Consider the following 14,332-nt stretch of genomic DNA (forward strand, 5'->3'; position numbering starts at 1 on the left):
TATATATAGATATATACATCGGATATACATGGATATATATATATATATATATATATATATATATATATATATATCCATTGTAAGAAATGAGAAATAATGCGTTGTTTCTCGAAGCAATCTTAAAAATGGTAAGATCACAAGTATAATTACCATTTGATATAGCAGGCTTATTACTTTGTTATGGACTTACATACATACACACACACACACACACACAGATACACGGATACACGAAACTCAGAACTAATGTGTATAAGCAATGTCAAAGTGACCATAGTTTTCTACAGATATTTTTGATTTATTATGTATCCTTAGATCACAAGCTACAAAACTTAGGAAAGGCAAGTTATAATTTCCTTTAAACTAAGTAGAATAAATTTTATATATATACACAGCTGAAAAATATGATTTAAGATATAAGATTGTTTCATCCTCAGTTGAATATAAAAAGGATATTATATCTATAACGATATAGATTATTAATAATGTCTTGTATTTCGTTATTTTATTAATAAAATACCAAACTTGCTTTTAAGACGAATGATTGTAATGAATGTATCCACAAGTGCTTGTAAGTGATATGCCTCCCTATTTTTACGCTGTGACAACACATTTACATGATAGAATTAATTACTAGCTCCTTATGGAATACAATCTGTTACCGGATGTAAAAAAGAACTAATTGAAACAAACATGTTTTATAAATATGATTGTTTTGTGCAATATATAACATTGTATAGTACTAATAATCGCTGAAATTATTTTATCATAGTGCATAAAATGTTCTCAATCATAAAACTATAATATATGAGAGATATTTCTATATATGTACAAAATATTTATTCTTATAATTTATAACTTGTTTAAAGCTTGTTATAAATTATAGCGTCATAATTTATATATTACAAGAATACCGTGCATGAAAACAAACTAATTGCGCTTTATTATAAATACATAGTAAAAATTTAATTTATAGTAGGTCGTGGAAATAACAAAAACAGGCTATTTTTAATCCTAAATTCCTACTTACAAGCAGGAAAAGAAGATTATGAAGATACAGGTAAAGATGCTGACTCCAGACGAATAGTATTTCTCTGAGAATTACCATGGTTTTTCTGTCGCCATTCAAGCCATCGCGATAATTCTGGACTTTGAGAGGCATCGTTAAGATCAGTCCGACCTTCTAATTGTTGATAATAAGCTTCTCGAAGCAATCGAAAGGTCTGTACATTTTTATACGGTAATTGTGTCATAGGATCCAGATACTTAGCAGGCAATCTAACAAAACAATCCAAATTTAATTTTTTTTAATGCTAGATTATATCATTTGTTCACAAATAGCAAAATGCAGATAGGCAACTTTAACAATTAACTTTAAATATTTTTTTACCGTGTGATTGCACATAGAGGCTTCAACGGCGGCCTTCGTTGTGTCGATTTCTTAAATACGTCTAGGTACGATTGTTCGTTTTCAAAAGTAATAAACGTTCGTTCATAAAATGTCCCGGTTTCTTCGGCATGAATATCTTTTTCTTTAGTGGGCGCAGAGACAGCTGTATCCGCAGATTCTTCCCTGTTATCGTCTTTCCCATCTGTTTTTGACTCTGTTTCGCTGAAATATATATTAAATAAATAGGGTTAAAAAATATTGAATCCAGTATAATTTAAACATTTATTTTAGAGGTTTTCTCTTCTTTATATCCTGTTATAAACATTGACAAAAACATTGTTTTAATTGGAAAAATAAATGAAATATATACCTTCCTTCTTTTGGAGAGCTGTCAGAACCTGGGTTATTAGAATTTCCTCTTTTCTCATCGTCGCATTCAACATTGATTTTTTCATCTTCATCCACGCGTGTCTCAGATAATACCATGACTGGCATCGACACTGATTGATACCTAATCATCGGTCCGGTATGTGTCTTTCTCACAGTTCTCGTGGTCTTTTTTTCATTTTCTAGTTTCTGATATTTTTCTGCAAATGTAAAAAAAAAATCGTAGCTATGTTTTAAAGGTACATTCTTAACATTTTTGAAATTTTTTTTATTCTTTAGGAAGGAATATGATTTTGATACATCGTTTTAAACTCATTTTTATAGTTTTCCCATTTAATTTGTATTTTCCATTCTTAGTCAGAGAAAGCAAAAATGCCCGAATAAAAAATCTTGTTAGATATAAACTCATTTTATATACATACCCAACGATTTCACATTAAGTTCCTCTGTTTGCAACGCTTCTTCGAGTAATTCCTCCTGAGTGGGTTTCCATATATCATGCTTTACAACTTTTATCTTCCGCCTCTGATCCTCGTTTCTCTCGCGCAAGCGTTTCTGCGTAGCTGCCGACTTTGCGGCGGTAGAGCGGCGTATTGATTTTCTCTCTGCGCAAGATGGTTACGGCAAACATTTTGGAAGGAAACATGTAATTCATGCTGAACTATTCGCGTTACCTATGCCGTCTATGAAAATCTTATCTGGTTTCGATTGTTTTATCTTCCTTTCTCTGGGCGTTGATTGAGCAGCAGGTTTAGGCTCCTTATACGCTTTCGTCACTAATCTGCGTTTCTTTTTCGGCCCCTCTTGCTCGGTATCGGATACCGGCTCGTCATTCTCATCAATGCTAAAGTCTGAATCCACTTCGTCCTCCGCTTCATCTTCTTCCCTAAAATTTAGACATTTATATACCTTGCGAGTTTTCATTGTGGTTAGCACTATGGAGGCCACAAACATGTAATCGTGATCCTGTTCCACTTCATCGAAGCCACCGTATGTAGTTTTATAGAAATCATCTTCCTCCTCCTCGTTCAACAATCTTGCCATTTTATTGCCAGCATTCGCACGCTTTTCTCTCGTCGCAGCCATCGTTGTGAAACTAACTCTAGAGCTAGCAACTTTCAATACAACTGATACGTTATCTAATTGCGTCTTACCTGGGAGAAAAGAGCGAAATGCAAAAATATTAGAACACAGTTTTATTGATGACAAATCATTCTTAAGTACTCTGCCAAGTAAGGTTATATTTAGATTCGAACCTTCAGTCTTGGAATATTCCGTTCTACTTCCGAGTCTTTTATCTCGTCAAGCTCACGGACAACGTAAATATTGTTTTATCACGCTTTAAAGATTTCACGAATAATTTGCTCCTAGAATTCGCCTGTTACTTGACGCAGCTATCAACTTGCTTACAAACAATACAAACATGTGGAAGCCAAACTGCATTATCGTAATATGGTATATACCGTGGTCAGCTGTCAGATGGATCCGATCCGACATTTCTGCCATCTTATGATGGCAAATGTAAATTTTGAGATTCTCGATTGTATTTTTCCGTCACGTTATGTGCTGATGTGTTTGCAGTGTTTGCACTGGTTTGACTGCGGTTGACACGGCCGTACAGATAAGATAATCGTGCGCCACGATTGTGCTTTATAAAAATTACGTATGTATTTTACATACATAATAAACGTGTTGCCTTATGTACTATGAAGTTAACAATCTGCGATGCATGACAAGTTATTTCTATTTAATTTAGATTGATATATAAATTTTGATTCTCTACAGGAAAGAAATATATCTCCATTATATACCTATAGGTAATAACATTGTGTCTGTAATTATATGAATATTTTCTAATGCAATATGCATATATTTGTACATATTTACATTTAATATAATGAGCAAAACAAATTTGAATAAAACGACTATATATTAATGTCATGTTATGTGTTATGACGTGATAATATCTAAAATGAACATAAATATCACGTAATGGTGTTAGGACTTCTCAGATGTCTTAAATCTATCTTTTTCTCCTGTGTTGTCTAATCTCATGTTTGCTGTTGCTTTGCATTTTGACAGTGGGGAGAGGTGCTATCACATTTGTTGAACTTCGAGCTTCAAGATTATTCAGTCGAGAAGCAAGCCAACGGATAGCAATCATGGAGGAAACTCAGGAAACTGTGGAAGAAATTTTAGAAAACTATATACCAAAGGAAAAATTGGCTAAAGTTAAACGTATTTTATATGGAAACTTATCTAGGTAAGAATTTATATATCAAAATATATTTATACAATAAATTTTCTTTCTATGTATATGTAATTTATTATAAGAATACTTCACTTGGTCATATATTAAACTTTATGAGCAGAAATAAAGGCATATATTTCCGTTTTACAGTTTTCATTTTATATCTGTTTTGATTGCAATATTGATAGCAGCTCAATAACTTGTATCTAATTGTCGTAATTTGTTCAATGAATAATTATACATGGAATATGTACTTAAATACAAAAACTATATAATGCAAAGTTCTTAATAATCCTACAAGTACAAGTGAGACATTTATATATATTATTCTTAGACCATTAGATATAAATTGGGAAGATGAGCATTTTCAAGTAAGAGGATGGCAGATGCTTAGCAAGGTCAAAGAACAGCTTTGTCCCCCACGTCTAGTTCGCGTTGGACTGATACAACACAGCATAGAAGCAGCAACATGGGAAACGGTTCAAGTTCAACGAGATGAAATACATAAGAAAATTGAAAGATATATTGTACAAGCAGCTCAACGTCAAGTTAACATTTTATGTTTCCAAGAAGCATGGAGTACGTGAGATTCATTATATATGATATACATAGTTGTGTGCATACATATATTGTATTATAATAATTTTGTTATATGTAAATTTGCGTAATAATCAATCTGTGCGATCATCGCAGCTATGCCGTTCGCTTTTTGCACGAGGGAAAAGTATCCGTGGTGTGAGTTTGCTGAGGATGCCAAGACTGGGGTCACGACCCAGTTTTTGTCTAATTTCGCTAAGGAATACAACATGGTAATAATATCGCCGATTTTGGAGAGAGATTCCACTGACAGCGATACCATCTGGAACACCTGCGTGGTGATCAACACCGATGGTACAGTCCTTGGCAAACATAGGAAGAATCATATTCCCCGTAATGGAGATTTTAACGAATCCACCTACTACATGGAGGGCAACACAGGCCACCCAGTATTTGACACCTGCTTTGGGCGCATCGCGATTAACATATGTTACGGGCGCCATCATCCATTGAACTGGTTGATGTTTGGGTTGAATGGGGCGGAGGTGAGTCACAGATCATAGACGTTTCTACATGTACGGCCACAAATTCGACGTGCAACGTCTATCTCTCATAAAATTTGAAGTCAATTTTCTTTTGCGGAAGAATTCTTTCTCTTTCACATCTTTCCTAATATTTCAAAATTTAATTAATATCTTTTTAATTAATATCTTATCCGAAGTTTTTTTTTTCTCAATCATATAATCTCCTTTACGTTTTTTTCAGATCGTTTTTAATCCAAACGCAACTATTGACGAATTATCGGAACATTTATGGCCAATCGAAGCAAGATGCGCCGCGATAGCAAATAGTTATTACACGTGCGCTATCAATCGCGTGGGAACCGAGCGTTTCGCAAATGAATTTACCTCTGGTGATGGAAAACCAGCGCATAACGATTTTGGACACTTTTATGGCTCTAGTTATATTACCGCCCCCGATGGCTCGCGAACTCCAGGTCTAAGTCGGCACAAAGATGGACTGCTCGTTGGAGAATTGGACCTCAACATGTGTCGACATGCGAAAGATACGTGGGTATTTAGAGTAAGTATTTCACATTTTCTGATTATTCGTCGTATATAGAATATATAAAATTATAGTAGCACTAAGTTTGTTATTACTACTTATTACATTAATTTGTGATTCAAGAAAGCATTTAATAAATACCGTAAATATTTAATGAACGGAGAGAGGGAGGAGAGAATTAAGTTCACGTAATAAAAATGTGTCCATTAATTTGTTTGAAAATGTGAATTATTTGAAATGAAAAAAGAAATTTAAATGCCTTTTATATTGAAATATAATCGATAATAAGTATATCTTATCGAATATATTTCAAAAATTCTCCATATTACCTCCAAAACTATGATATAAATACATTAAAGCCCCTTGCACAATGCCAGGCAACAGGCAATAGGAACAGGGAATAGAAATCAGAAATCATGTATAGATGCAGAATACACCTTTGATAGCAAATTGTCGCCAAGATGGCAGACATTCAGAATTTGATGCCATCTTGGCGACAATTTGCTATCAAAGGTGTATTCTGTGTTTGCTGGGGTGATACAGGCAATAGACACAGAGTTTCCGTCACGTTGGAAATTCTGTGCTTATTGCCTGTTGCCAACCAATTATAGCATTCGAATTTTTTAGGTTGTAATTAACGTTTTTTTTGTTATTTCCTGTTCCTATTCTCTGTTGCCTGGCATTGTGCAAGGGGCTTAAGAAATATGTAAATTCTACTATATTTATTCTGTCTTATAAATTTTTTCAGATGACCCAAAGACTCGACATGTATGCTAAAGAACTTGCTGAATATGTTTCAAAGCGCGATGGTAAACAAGATTAAAAAAAAAAAAAAAAAAACAATTATACTAATGCGAAGTTTACGAAAAGTTTATAATTAAAGTTATATAATTAAAATATATATAAGCTTAAATTTTAAAAATTTTGATAATCAAATGTATTTGCATATTATATACGTACGTGGGTAGTCTGAAAAGTTTTGAGCCTCAAACATTATTTTTTCGGTCAAATTTGGTCAAATTTTTCAACATAGTCTCCTTTTAAGTCGATGCTAGGCTCAAAATTTTTCAGACTTATACCCTCGTGTATCGCCATTAAATGTGTAATCAACATTTATATTTTCAAGAATAAAATTTAATTCTACAATACACTTTGCACTCCGGATACAGTATCTATCTGAGGTTTAAAATATATCTATTGAATTGAGTTTTCTGAGGTTTACAAAAAAATTTTATATTTATCCATAACATAAATGATTTATTTATTTCACGCATGTTAAAAAATTTATATACACATAAATTGCATCAAAAGAAAATTACAATTTCAATATTTTATTTTGTTGTAAATTTAATAAGATTTGCAAATTTTATATAAATTATCGAATCTGCAAATTTAATTTGTATAAAATTTACATCAAAAACTTTAATATATTATAATAGTGTTTTTATGCAGTATTAATATTTAAAATCTACTCTCAGATGAGCCTTTTCTGCTTTGGTAAATTAATATAATGATTTACATTAATATCTCTATATCTACAAATTAAAACTTTATACAATGTTGAAATACATTTTGCAGTTTTTTTTGTAAAAATGTTAATTATTGGTTATTAAGAAAATATAGCATTAATTTAGTATGAATTTCAAATAAAATCAAACATTAAAAATTATATAAAAAGTACCAATTATATATACAATTGTTTTTTAGTTTTATACAATAACGAAATTTTAAAACAATAATTGATATAAATATTCATATAAATATAATTTCTCTGAAATATTGGTACTATTATTATATGGACTCAGTATTATCAAATCAGATTTGCAATTTTCTGAATATATATTTTACAAGAAAAATTACTGTATCAATTACAGTTGTATCATTATTTTCTTATATATTATTATCCTATATATTAAATATTATCTATAATATATATATATATATATATATATATATATATATATATAATATATTTTAATATAATATATTACCTAATTCACATATAAATTACACAAGTCTGCGTGATTTTGCGTTCTGGAAAGGAACGGTGATTTCTCTCTTATAGTTTTATGTGCGCTGAATCCGAATCCGCAAGCAAAAGTGTCCTATCACGTCAGTATTGCGAGAAAAATGGAGTTAAAGCCTCTTAAAAACGCGTTTTTCATCGTTTTTGAAGATTCGTGGCTGACAAACTCAATGTGCAAAAGACTTTTGATATGTCTTAAATTAAAGCTTAAATTGTACTTTTATATGAGAATATCAAATTTTTTTATAGACACAATCAAATTTTAAACACACTCAAACCTTAGGTTCTTTGTTTTTAAAGGTTGGTGTACTGTTTATTCCAGACCTCTGCAAAACCATTGTAAATAGTAAAATTTTCAATAGAATTTAATACATGGAAATAAAACATCATACTTTGTAAAAAATTATTTATTTCATTCGTGTAAACAATGATTGTTTCTGTTGGAAAATATAAAAGAAACGTCATACGCTCATAGATCCTTTCGCGCAGTTATATACGCAAAAAATCAATTAAATCTCCAGAAAATCCTCGTCAGATGCCAGAATGAAAAACCGGCTCACCCGAAAGTCGGGTGATGGGGATACGCTCATCAAAAGAAGGCACGTACGCGTGCGCTCGAAGCGTATCTTTACAAAATGCGCCTGAGGTTTGATGGTGCCTGCGTTAAAAGATTTGACATTCTCATATTAAACTACAATGTTCAAACTTTAATGTAAGACATTTAAAAAGTCTTTCACATATCGGGTTCGTCAGTTACGAATCTTAAAAAATGGTCAAAATCACGTTTTTTTAGAGGTGGGGGGTTAACTTCATTTTTCTCGCAAACTTGACGTGATAGGACATTTTTGCTTACGCATTCAAATTCAACCCACAAAAAACTATATAAGAAACCACCGTTCTTTTCCTGAACGCAAAGTCAAAATTTGCAGCCTTGTGTTATTTAACTAAGAAGTTTTTTCAGATTACTTACATATTTTATCATATTCTATATATATATATATTATATTTACAACATTTATCCAGTGGATGTATTGTCTAATACCGCGTTATGTGTTTGTTTGCGGTAATGTAAAGCATCTTGATAAGCTTTCTTTACGGCTTTTCTATCCGTAGGTTTACGCGATTCGATCAATTTCGCTTCGTCAACTTCCTGCGATACTCCAAGTTTTTCTAATTTCTCGCCTGGCAGCCATTGCCTGAAAAATATTTATAAATTAAATATTTTTACTGTTCAATAAATTATGTGTTTGCTTTTGTATGATTAAAAAAAAAAAATTTTTTTTTGCAAAGTTGTAGAATTTGTATTTTCCTGCTTCGAGATTATCTCTCCATGCATTTTATGTTTTATGTGCTAAACTTGTGTTACTTGTGTATGACGTAAATACATATAAAACATTTGTATGTATATAATAGAATGGTACTTCTTATTATATAAAACCTGAAATTATATTCTTCTATCCAAAGTTATGTTTTCAGTTTAAAAATTTTTTGACAAATTTTTGTTAATCGGATGCAGTTAAATTTATTATTCATTTTTTAACTCATTAAAAATTGTTCACTAAATCTATGATCAAACATGCGTTCCTACGTTAACTAAAGATCATTACCATGTGCGCTTTGTGTCAAAGAAAAGTACAAGGAACACTGGCTCCTTGTAATTGTCTGCAAGCGCCAGAACATCATCAGGCGGTGCTGGGATTGGTACCCCTTTATGTATAGTGCCCCGAGGTGTACTAGGATCAATGATCAGGGCCGGATACCAAGGATATCCACGACATTTAGCCCATACGAGCTGCAAAGCTTCTAAGCCGCTACCAGTGCTCGTTTGTTTAGTTTCGTTTTCTTTTTTTGTATCAGCAATCTCTTGTCGTTGCTTCTCCTCTTCTGGACCAGGAGTAGTGGATCTACTCGTGGGGCAACTACTACAGCTTGACGATTGGCTCTCTCCCTCACCCATATCGCTATCCGTTGCTCCACTCCTAGAAATATTAATCGTGTATGCAACTTTTCGTGGCACAAAATATTTGAGCAAATTTTTGTAGCAATTTGAGCAAATTTTGAATATTGTTAGTATATTATAAGCCAGAAAAGCATCATTCAGAAAATAATGTGTATTCTTGCTCCGTTTAATTACATTATAGATATTTTATACATACATAGGTTTGTTATGAACATTTATATAGTTATATATATTGTGTGAAGCTACCGTGATTACATTGTATTGCCGTAATTACCTATATATTTTAAAACTATCACTTTGCTTCTTTTTATCATCCTCCGTAAGAAACATTTGGCCGCTTTTAGCATTACGCGCTCTAGCTTTGCGAGTGAACAACACCGCTGTTCTTCTGTTTACACCTCCACCAATCTCCTTCTCACTGGACTGCGATTCCGTTTCCATGCGATTACGATTCGATCTCTCTCTTTTTCTAGATTTAGAACCGACTTGTTCCGATTCAGAGGCCGGATCGAGCTCTGGATAATCTTTGCGAATCTGTTCTATCAAGATTCCACCTTGTTCTTTCATTTTCATTCCTGCTCGATAAAATATGGTATCTTTCCGATTATATTCCAGGCAATTGCTCACCATTAAATTGAAATCAGCTTCAAACGTCGCGATGGAATCATAATCTTGCTTTTCTAATTTTGCCTGTAATAAAAAATGTAAACAAATAATTATAAATTATATTTCGACCAGGTGATTAAAAAATATACTTTAATAAGTATATGGATAAACACAATTTAAAATAATTATAATTACCTGCATAGTAGAGAGATCCATGGGACGTGACACTATATCGAGATAATCCGGAACTTCTTTGATATTGACTGGTTGTCCAAACACATCATTTACATCTTTCGCTTTCATAGCTTCTAACAATGTACGTAAAACACTGTCCAATGGCCGCAATTTGAGCCATAAACACTTTTCTTTCCTGTAATCAATTTTTCTCAGTTGATAATTTTCGAAAATATATATTTTTTATATGTATAAATTGGCATTATAAAATTCTAAAAAATTTAAAGATTCAATTCAAATTTTTTTTTAAGCAGATCTACAGTTTTTTATTATTCTATTTTATTAGTTAATATTTTTAAAATATATTAATGCGGATTTTATATCAATAAATATATCTATATCATTCAAAATCTGTCGCAAGTATACTAACACTTTGAATAATTCTTTTTTTAATTTTTCACGCTTCCGTACTAATTCACATAGCAATCGCGCACGTTCCAAATCTTGACGTAAACATTGCCAATATTTAAGCTGACGATATAATTCTTCTCGCAATTCACAATCATGCGTCGGCGAAGAGGGATGTTCTCCGAGCGTAGGTGGTCTAGATTGTGGATGGGAACTTTGCAATCTTCTAAGAAGTGGAACACCATTTCTGTATTGCCGCTTCAGTGTCCAATAAGCAATGAGACGTTGTATCAATTGACTTCTTTTTGGTATTCCTTCCGCCAAACTAATTAAAATAAGACAACATATATAAATTTAACCATTAAAATATTGTTTTATTATGCAGAATGTGTTCAAACTGTGTAAATAAAATTAATTAATTGTATTACTTGGCAATTTCTCTGATCCTTTCAGGTGGAATGGTGGGAATAGAAATAACAGGCGCCGATGAACTTTTCTTGTTGGCTATTGCTCTCCTTCGCGCATCCACGGGATTCGTGGAAGGATGATAATCGACGGGTGTATGAGTTTCGCAATAAGCCGTCTTTTGCACCAGCATCGGTTCACCGTTAGCGGGTTGTACCGTTCTCATACGCATGCATAAGCCAGCTTGCTGAGCACAAGTTACATGGAACGCTGAGTAACAATTGCTCTTGTGACACTGAATGCACGCGCCGGCACCTTTGCGCTTACATACGGAACACGTGAGCTTCCAACGAGCTTGCGGTATACTCTCTACACTGTCGATCGGCTCCAAAAACACTGTGTTAGCGAATCTTACTTCTGGTATCCATAGAGCGCATACTACGTGAGCCCACGTCGCAGGACGATCGGTCTGTTTGAAAGCGCCGCCTCTGTTCGGACAAAGGACACAATCTACAGCCCTGGATGGACTCTGTAGACACCTTCTACACAACCATTGGCCCTCAGGTATGTACGGCACACCGTAACAATCTTGATGAACAGCAAGATTACACATATCACAGAACAGGATTGCATTACTATTCTGACATTCTCCGTCCATGCAAATGCAACAGACAGCGTCTTCGTCCGCGGCAACGCCACTGCCGCCGTTACTTTGTTGTTGAAAATACGACTCTTTCTCTAGTCTGTCCATCAACAGCTCAAATGTATCAGGTTCTAACGCAGGCGTTAATCCAGACGCCAATCTTCTTTCGTTCACGATAGAAAGCCATGCGGTGTCTTCCTCATCTAGGTCATATTCTACTTCTCCTTAAAATGACATTTAAAATGTTTTTTAGATGATATAATAACAATATATAAACAATATATAAAAAGAAAATGGTCATACCAACGTAAGAGTTTAACATAACATTTACAGCTTAATATATACGTAAGATATGACTATTAAAGACATATTTAGTATATATTAATAATGTTGGAAAGCGATGCAATACATTATGATAATTAAGCAATATTTTAATATTATGACACTATTTTAACATTATACAAATCAGAAAATATGCTTTACCATCAAGTTCTTCGCCACTGCGCTCCATAAATCTAATATAAGAATTTGGAAGTGGCTCAGCTTCTCCCAATTGATTCTCGTAGCCTTCTATTTCCTTAACTGTGGCAATAGGTAAAGAGTTAAGAATGTTCTTGTCTTCCTTCTCCTTTTCCAGTGACGCCGTGTTATTTTTTTGCAACTTTTCATCCGACATACTCGCATCCATGGAAATTATAGGAATTCCATCTGAGATAGCCAACTTAATTGATTTATTTCCATCTTCTCCTATGGGGTTTACCTTTAAACATCGAGATAGATATCATATTATCAACACAGCTGATTCCATAAGTATAATCATATCGTTTGGATCGCACCGGTCAACAATGAAAACGTATCCTGTACCAAAGCAGTCGATTCTTATTAATTTTGTGACGCTAATAACAAATGTGTCAATAAAAATTGAATCTTACCTCTATTTTTCACTAATTGTAAGTATTAATAATATGGGTGCGCAATATGAGAAATAAGATATAAGTAACGAGTATTGTGGGTGTTTTCACCAAGATATATCGGCAATGGGAAAGAAATAACAGAGAAAGTTTTACTATTGGCAGACTATATTCAATCGTAGCCAAGGACACTTCAGAAGTAGCCTACAAGCGACAAACCAAGTAAAAACACTCAAGTTAAGTTTTGAAACAACTTAGACTGACAAGATCTGTTCAAGAAATGAATTATATTTTAGTTAATAAATAAGGAGAAGACACAGATACAAAAGAACTCTCAGAAAATAATTTGGGGTTCGTCTTTAATTTCTTAAATATATATTTTATTATTATGTATAAATAATCTATGCTTCTCAAATTAAAGCCAAGTAATGTTTTCCGCAGTTATATTTGGTCTGATTTACACGTAAATAACACGGAAAAATTCAAAAATAAAATAGGATACAAGTTTGTACGTCAAAATTGTTGACCAGTGTTGTTAAAAATATGTTAAAAGTACACAGAAATATAATATTCAGCGACTCATGCCCTTTCACTCCGCTGTAAAAAAAAAAAAAATTACATAGAATAGAATATACATATGTTTTTACAATTAAAATAGTAAACTAAACAATAATCGAAACTGATCGATCTCACTCCATCCAGCTTGCACTTCTGAAGTTTTATTCACTAGAAAATCCTTGGACTAATAATCCGCATTCAAATCGAAACCTAGAACCCAATACCTTCGGGTATCAAAGCAACACTTTCAATTTTTGTTACAGCGAAGAGAAAATGGTGCACTGTTCCTTGTGAGGCCTGAAAAACAAATCGATCACGCGCTCTTATCCCATACCACAACAAACTTCGCCGCCTCTTGGCTGCTGAGCGTCTCCGTGTTCGTGGGACTCGCGTTCTCGTTGAGCACCCCTATTCTGTTCCTCCCGATCTTCTTGTTCTTCTTGTTCGACTGCGGCGCGTTCATCCTCGTTCCGATCGCGCAAACTCGCGCGCGACTGTCCGATGTCCGATGCCGACCGCCGTAATTCGACGAACCGAACGTGCGCCGTTTCGGTTAACCTGCCGCGCGCATTGTTGTTGCGCGGCGCGGACCGGACGCCGACGACAACCTGGCGTTCGACGATCAATCGGCACGCAGAAACGGAGGACGCTTCTCCATCGGTAACCCGCGAGGAATCGATGTCGCACGTGCGTACATACGGAAAACGCGCGAGCAGTCGGGCGACGAGAGTCGTTGCTTGCAGTTCCTCTTCTTTTTCTACCCAGCGGACTCCTTCAACCACACTCAACATTCAACCACATTTGAATGAACGATCGCGATGAAATAAGCCGGATGAGCGGCGAGCGGCGAGCGGCGAGCGGCTGTGCCGGAATCACGCGGTTGCCAACTTCAGGATCGAACACAACACGGTCCGCGCTGTTGCGCGCGGCGGCGAGCTTCATCGAGCGCGCTGATTGGCCGCGTCGGACGAAGGACGGTCCAACAATTTCAATTTACTCCCCAGCCGCCGA

At 34.3% G+C, this 14,332-nt stretch overlaps 3 protein-coding genes across 4 annotated transcripts; 1 reads left to right on the forward strand and 2 right to left on the reverse strand.

Annotated features, from left to right (window-relative positions):
• Positions 1-22: 22 nt before the first annotated feature.
• Positions 23-3,198, reverse strand: Yl-1 (Vacuolar protein sorting-associated protein YL-1). Its single transcript, XM_077423623.1, has 7 exons — positions 3,034-3,198; positions 2,730-2,931; positions 2,452-2,663; positions 2,200-2,382; positions 1,761-1,977; positions 1,391-1,612; positions 23-1,278 (listed from the first exon to the last, which is right to left on the reverse strand). Exons 2-7 carry the CDS (start codon positions 2,861-2,863, stop codon positions 1,047-1,049), a joined length of 1,200 nt encoding a protein of 399 aa, XP_077279749.1. The 5' UTR covers positions 2,864-2,931; positions 3,034-3,198; the 3' UTR covers positions 23-1,046.
• Positions 3,199-3,297: 99 nt separating this feature from the next.
• Pyd3 (beta-ureidopropionase pyd3) lies at positions 3,298-6,473 on the forward strand. 2 transcript variants are annotated; one of them, XM_077423625.1, is made up of 7 exons: positions 3,346-3,440; positions 3,563-3,594; positions 3,860-4,040; positions 4,363-4,607; positions 4,722-5,110; positions 5,331-5,648; positions 6,379-6,473. In XM_077423625.1, the coding sequence occupies exons 3-7, from the start codon at positions 3,940-3,942 to the stop codon at positions 6,451-6,453; spliced, it is 1,128 nt and encodes a 375-aa protein (XP_077279751.1). In that variant the 5' UTR covers positions 3,346-3,440; positions 3,563-3,594; positions 3,860-3,939; the 3' UTR covers positions 6,454-6,473. The 2 variants fall into 2 exon arrangements, with proteins under 2 accessions (XP_077279750.1, XP_077279751.1); XM_077423624.1 differs by lacking the exon at positions 3,563-3,594 and having other exon boundaries at positions 3,298-3,440.
• Positions 6,474-6,488: 15 nt separating this feature from the next.
• Br140 (bromodomain-containing protein 140) lies at positions 6,489-14,325 on the reverse strand. Its single transcript, XM_077423619.1, has 8 exons — positions 13,656-14,325; positions 12,336-12,612; positions 11,233-12,076; positions 10,827-11,129; positions 10,418-10,592; positions 9,891-10,306; positions 9,264-9,635; positions 6,489-8,852 (listed from the first exon to the last, which is right to left on the reverse strand). The coding sequence occupies exons 1-8, from the start codon at positions 13,782-13,784 to the stop codon at positions 8,672-8,674; spliced, it is 2,697 nt and encodes an 898-aa protein (XP_077279745.1). The 5' UTR covers positions 13,785-14,325; the 3' UTR covers positions 6,489-8,671.
• Positions 14,326-14,332: the final 7 nt, after the last annotated feature.

This window comes from Temnothorax americanus, unplaced genomic scaffold (genome assembly GCF_048541705.1).
Source record: "Temnothorax americanus isolate GAGA-0224 unplaced genomic scaffold, ASM4854170v1 Scaffold8, whole genome shotgun sequence".
Classification (NCBI taxonomy): Eukaryota; Metazoa; Arthropoda; class Insecta; order Hymenoptera; family Formicidae; genus Temnothorax; species Temnothorax americanus.

What these genes read in the sequence shown, in the direction of transcription:
- Yl-1 (XM_077423623.1), bottom strand. Translation starts at nt 2,863, where the DNA reads ATGGCTGCGACGAGAGAAAAGCGTGCGAATGCTGGCAATAAAATGGCA. An exon ending in GAACAGGATCACGATTACAT is followed by an intron (nt 2,664 to 2,729) that starts GTTTGTGGCCTC and finishes TCTAAATTTTAG; the next exon opens with GGAAGAAGATGAAGCGGAGG. An exon ending in CCTCTATGTGCAATCACACG is followed by an intron (nt 1,279 to 1,390) that starts GTAAAAAAATAT and finishes TTGTTTTGTTAG; the next exon opens with ATTGCCTGCTAAGTATCTGG.
- Pyd3 (XM_077423624.1), top strand. Translation starts at nt 3,940, where the DNA reads ATGGAGGAAACTCAGGAAACTGTGGAAGAAATTTTAGAAAACTATATA. An exon ending in TTATATGGAAACTTATCTAG is followed by an intron (nt 4,041 to 4,362) that starts GTAAGAATTTAT and finishes TATTATTCTTAG; the next exon opens with ACCATTAGATATAAATTGGG. An exon ending in AAGATACGTGGGTATTTAGA is followed by an intron (nt 5,649 to 6,378) that starts GTAAGTATTTCA and finishes AAATTTTTTCAG; the next exon opens with ATGACCCAAAGACTCGACAT.
- Br140 (XM_077423619.1), bottom strand. Translation starts at nt 13,784, where the DNA reads ATGAACGCGCCGCAGTCGAACAAGAAGAACAAGAAGATCGGGAGGAAC. An exon ending in AGGCGGCGAAGTTTGTTGTG is followed by an intron (nt 12,613 to 13,655) that starts GTATGGGATAAG and finishes CGATGTTTAAAG; the next exon opens with GTAAACCCCATAGGAGAAGA. An exon ending in GATAGTTTTAAAATATATAG is followed by an intron (nt 9,636 to 9,890) that starts GTAATTACGGCA and finishes TAATATTTCTAG; the next exon opens with GAGTGGAGCAACGGATAGCG.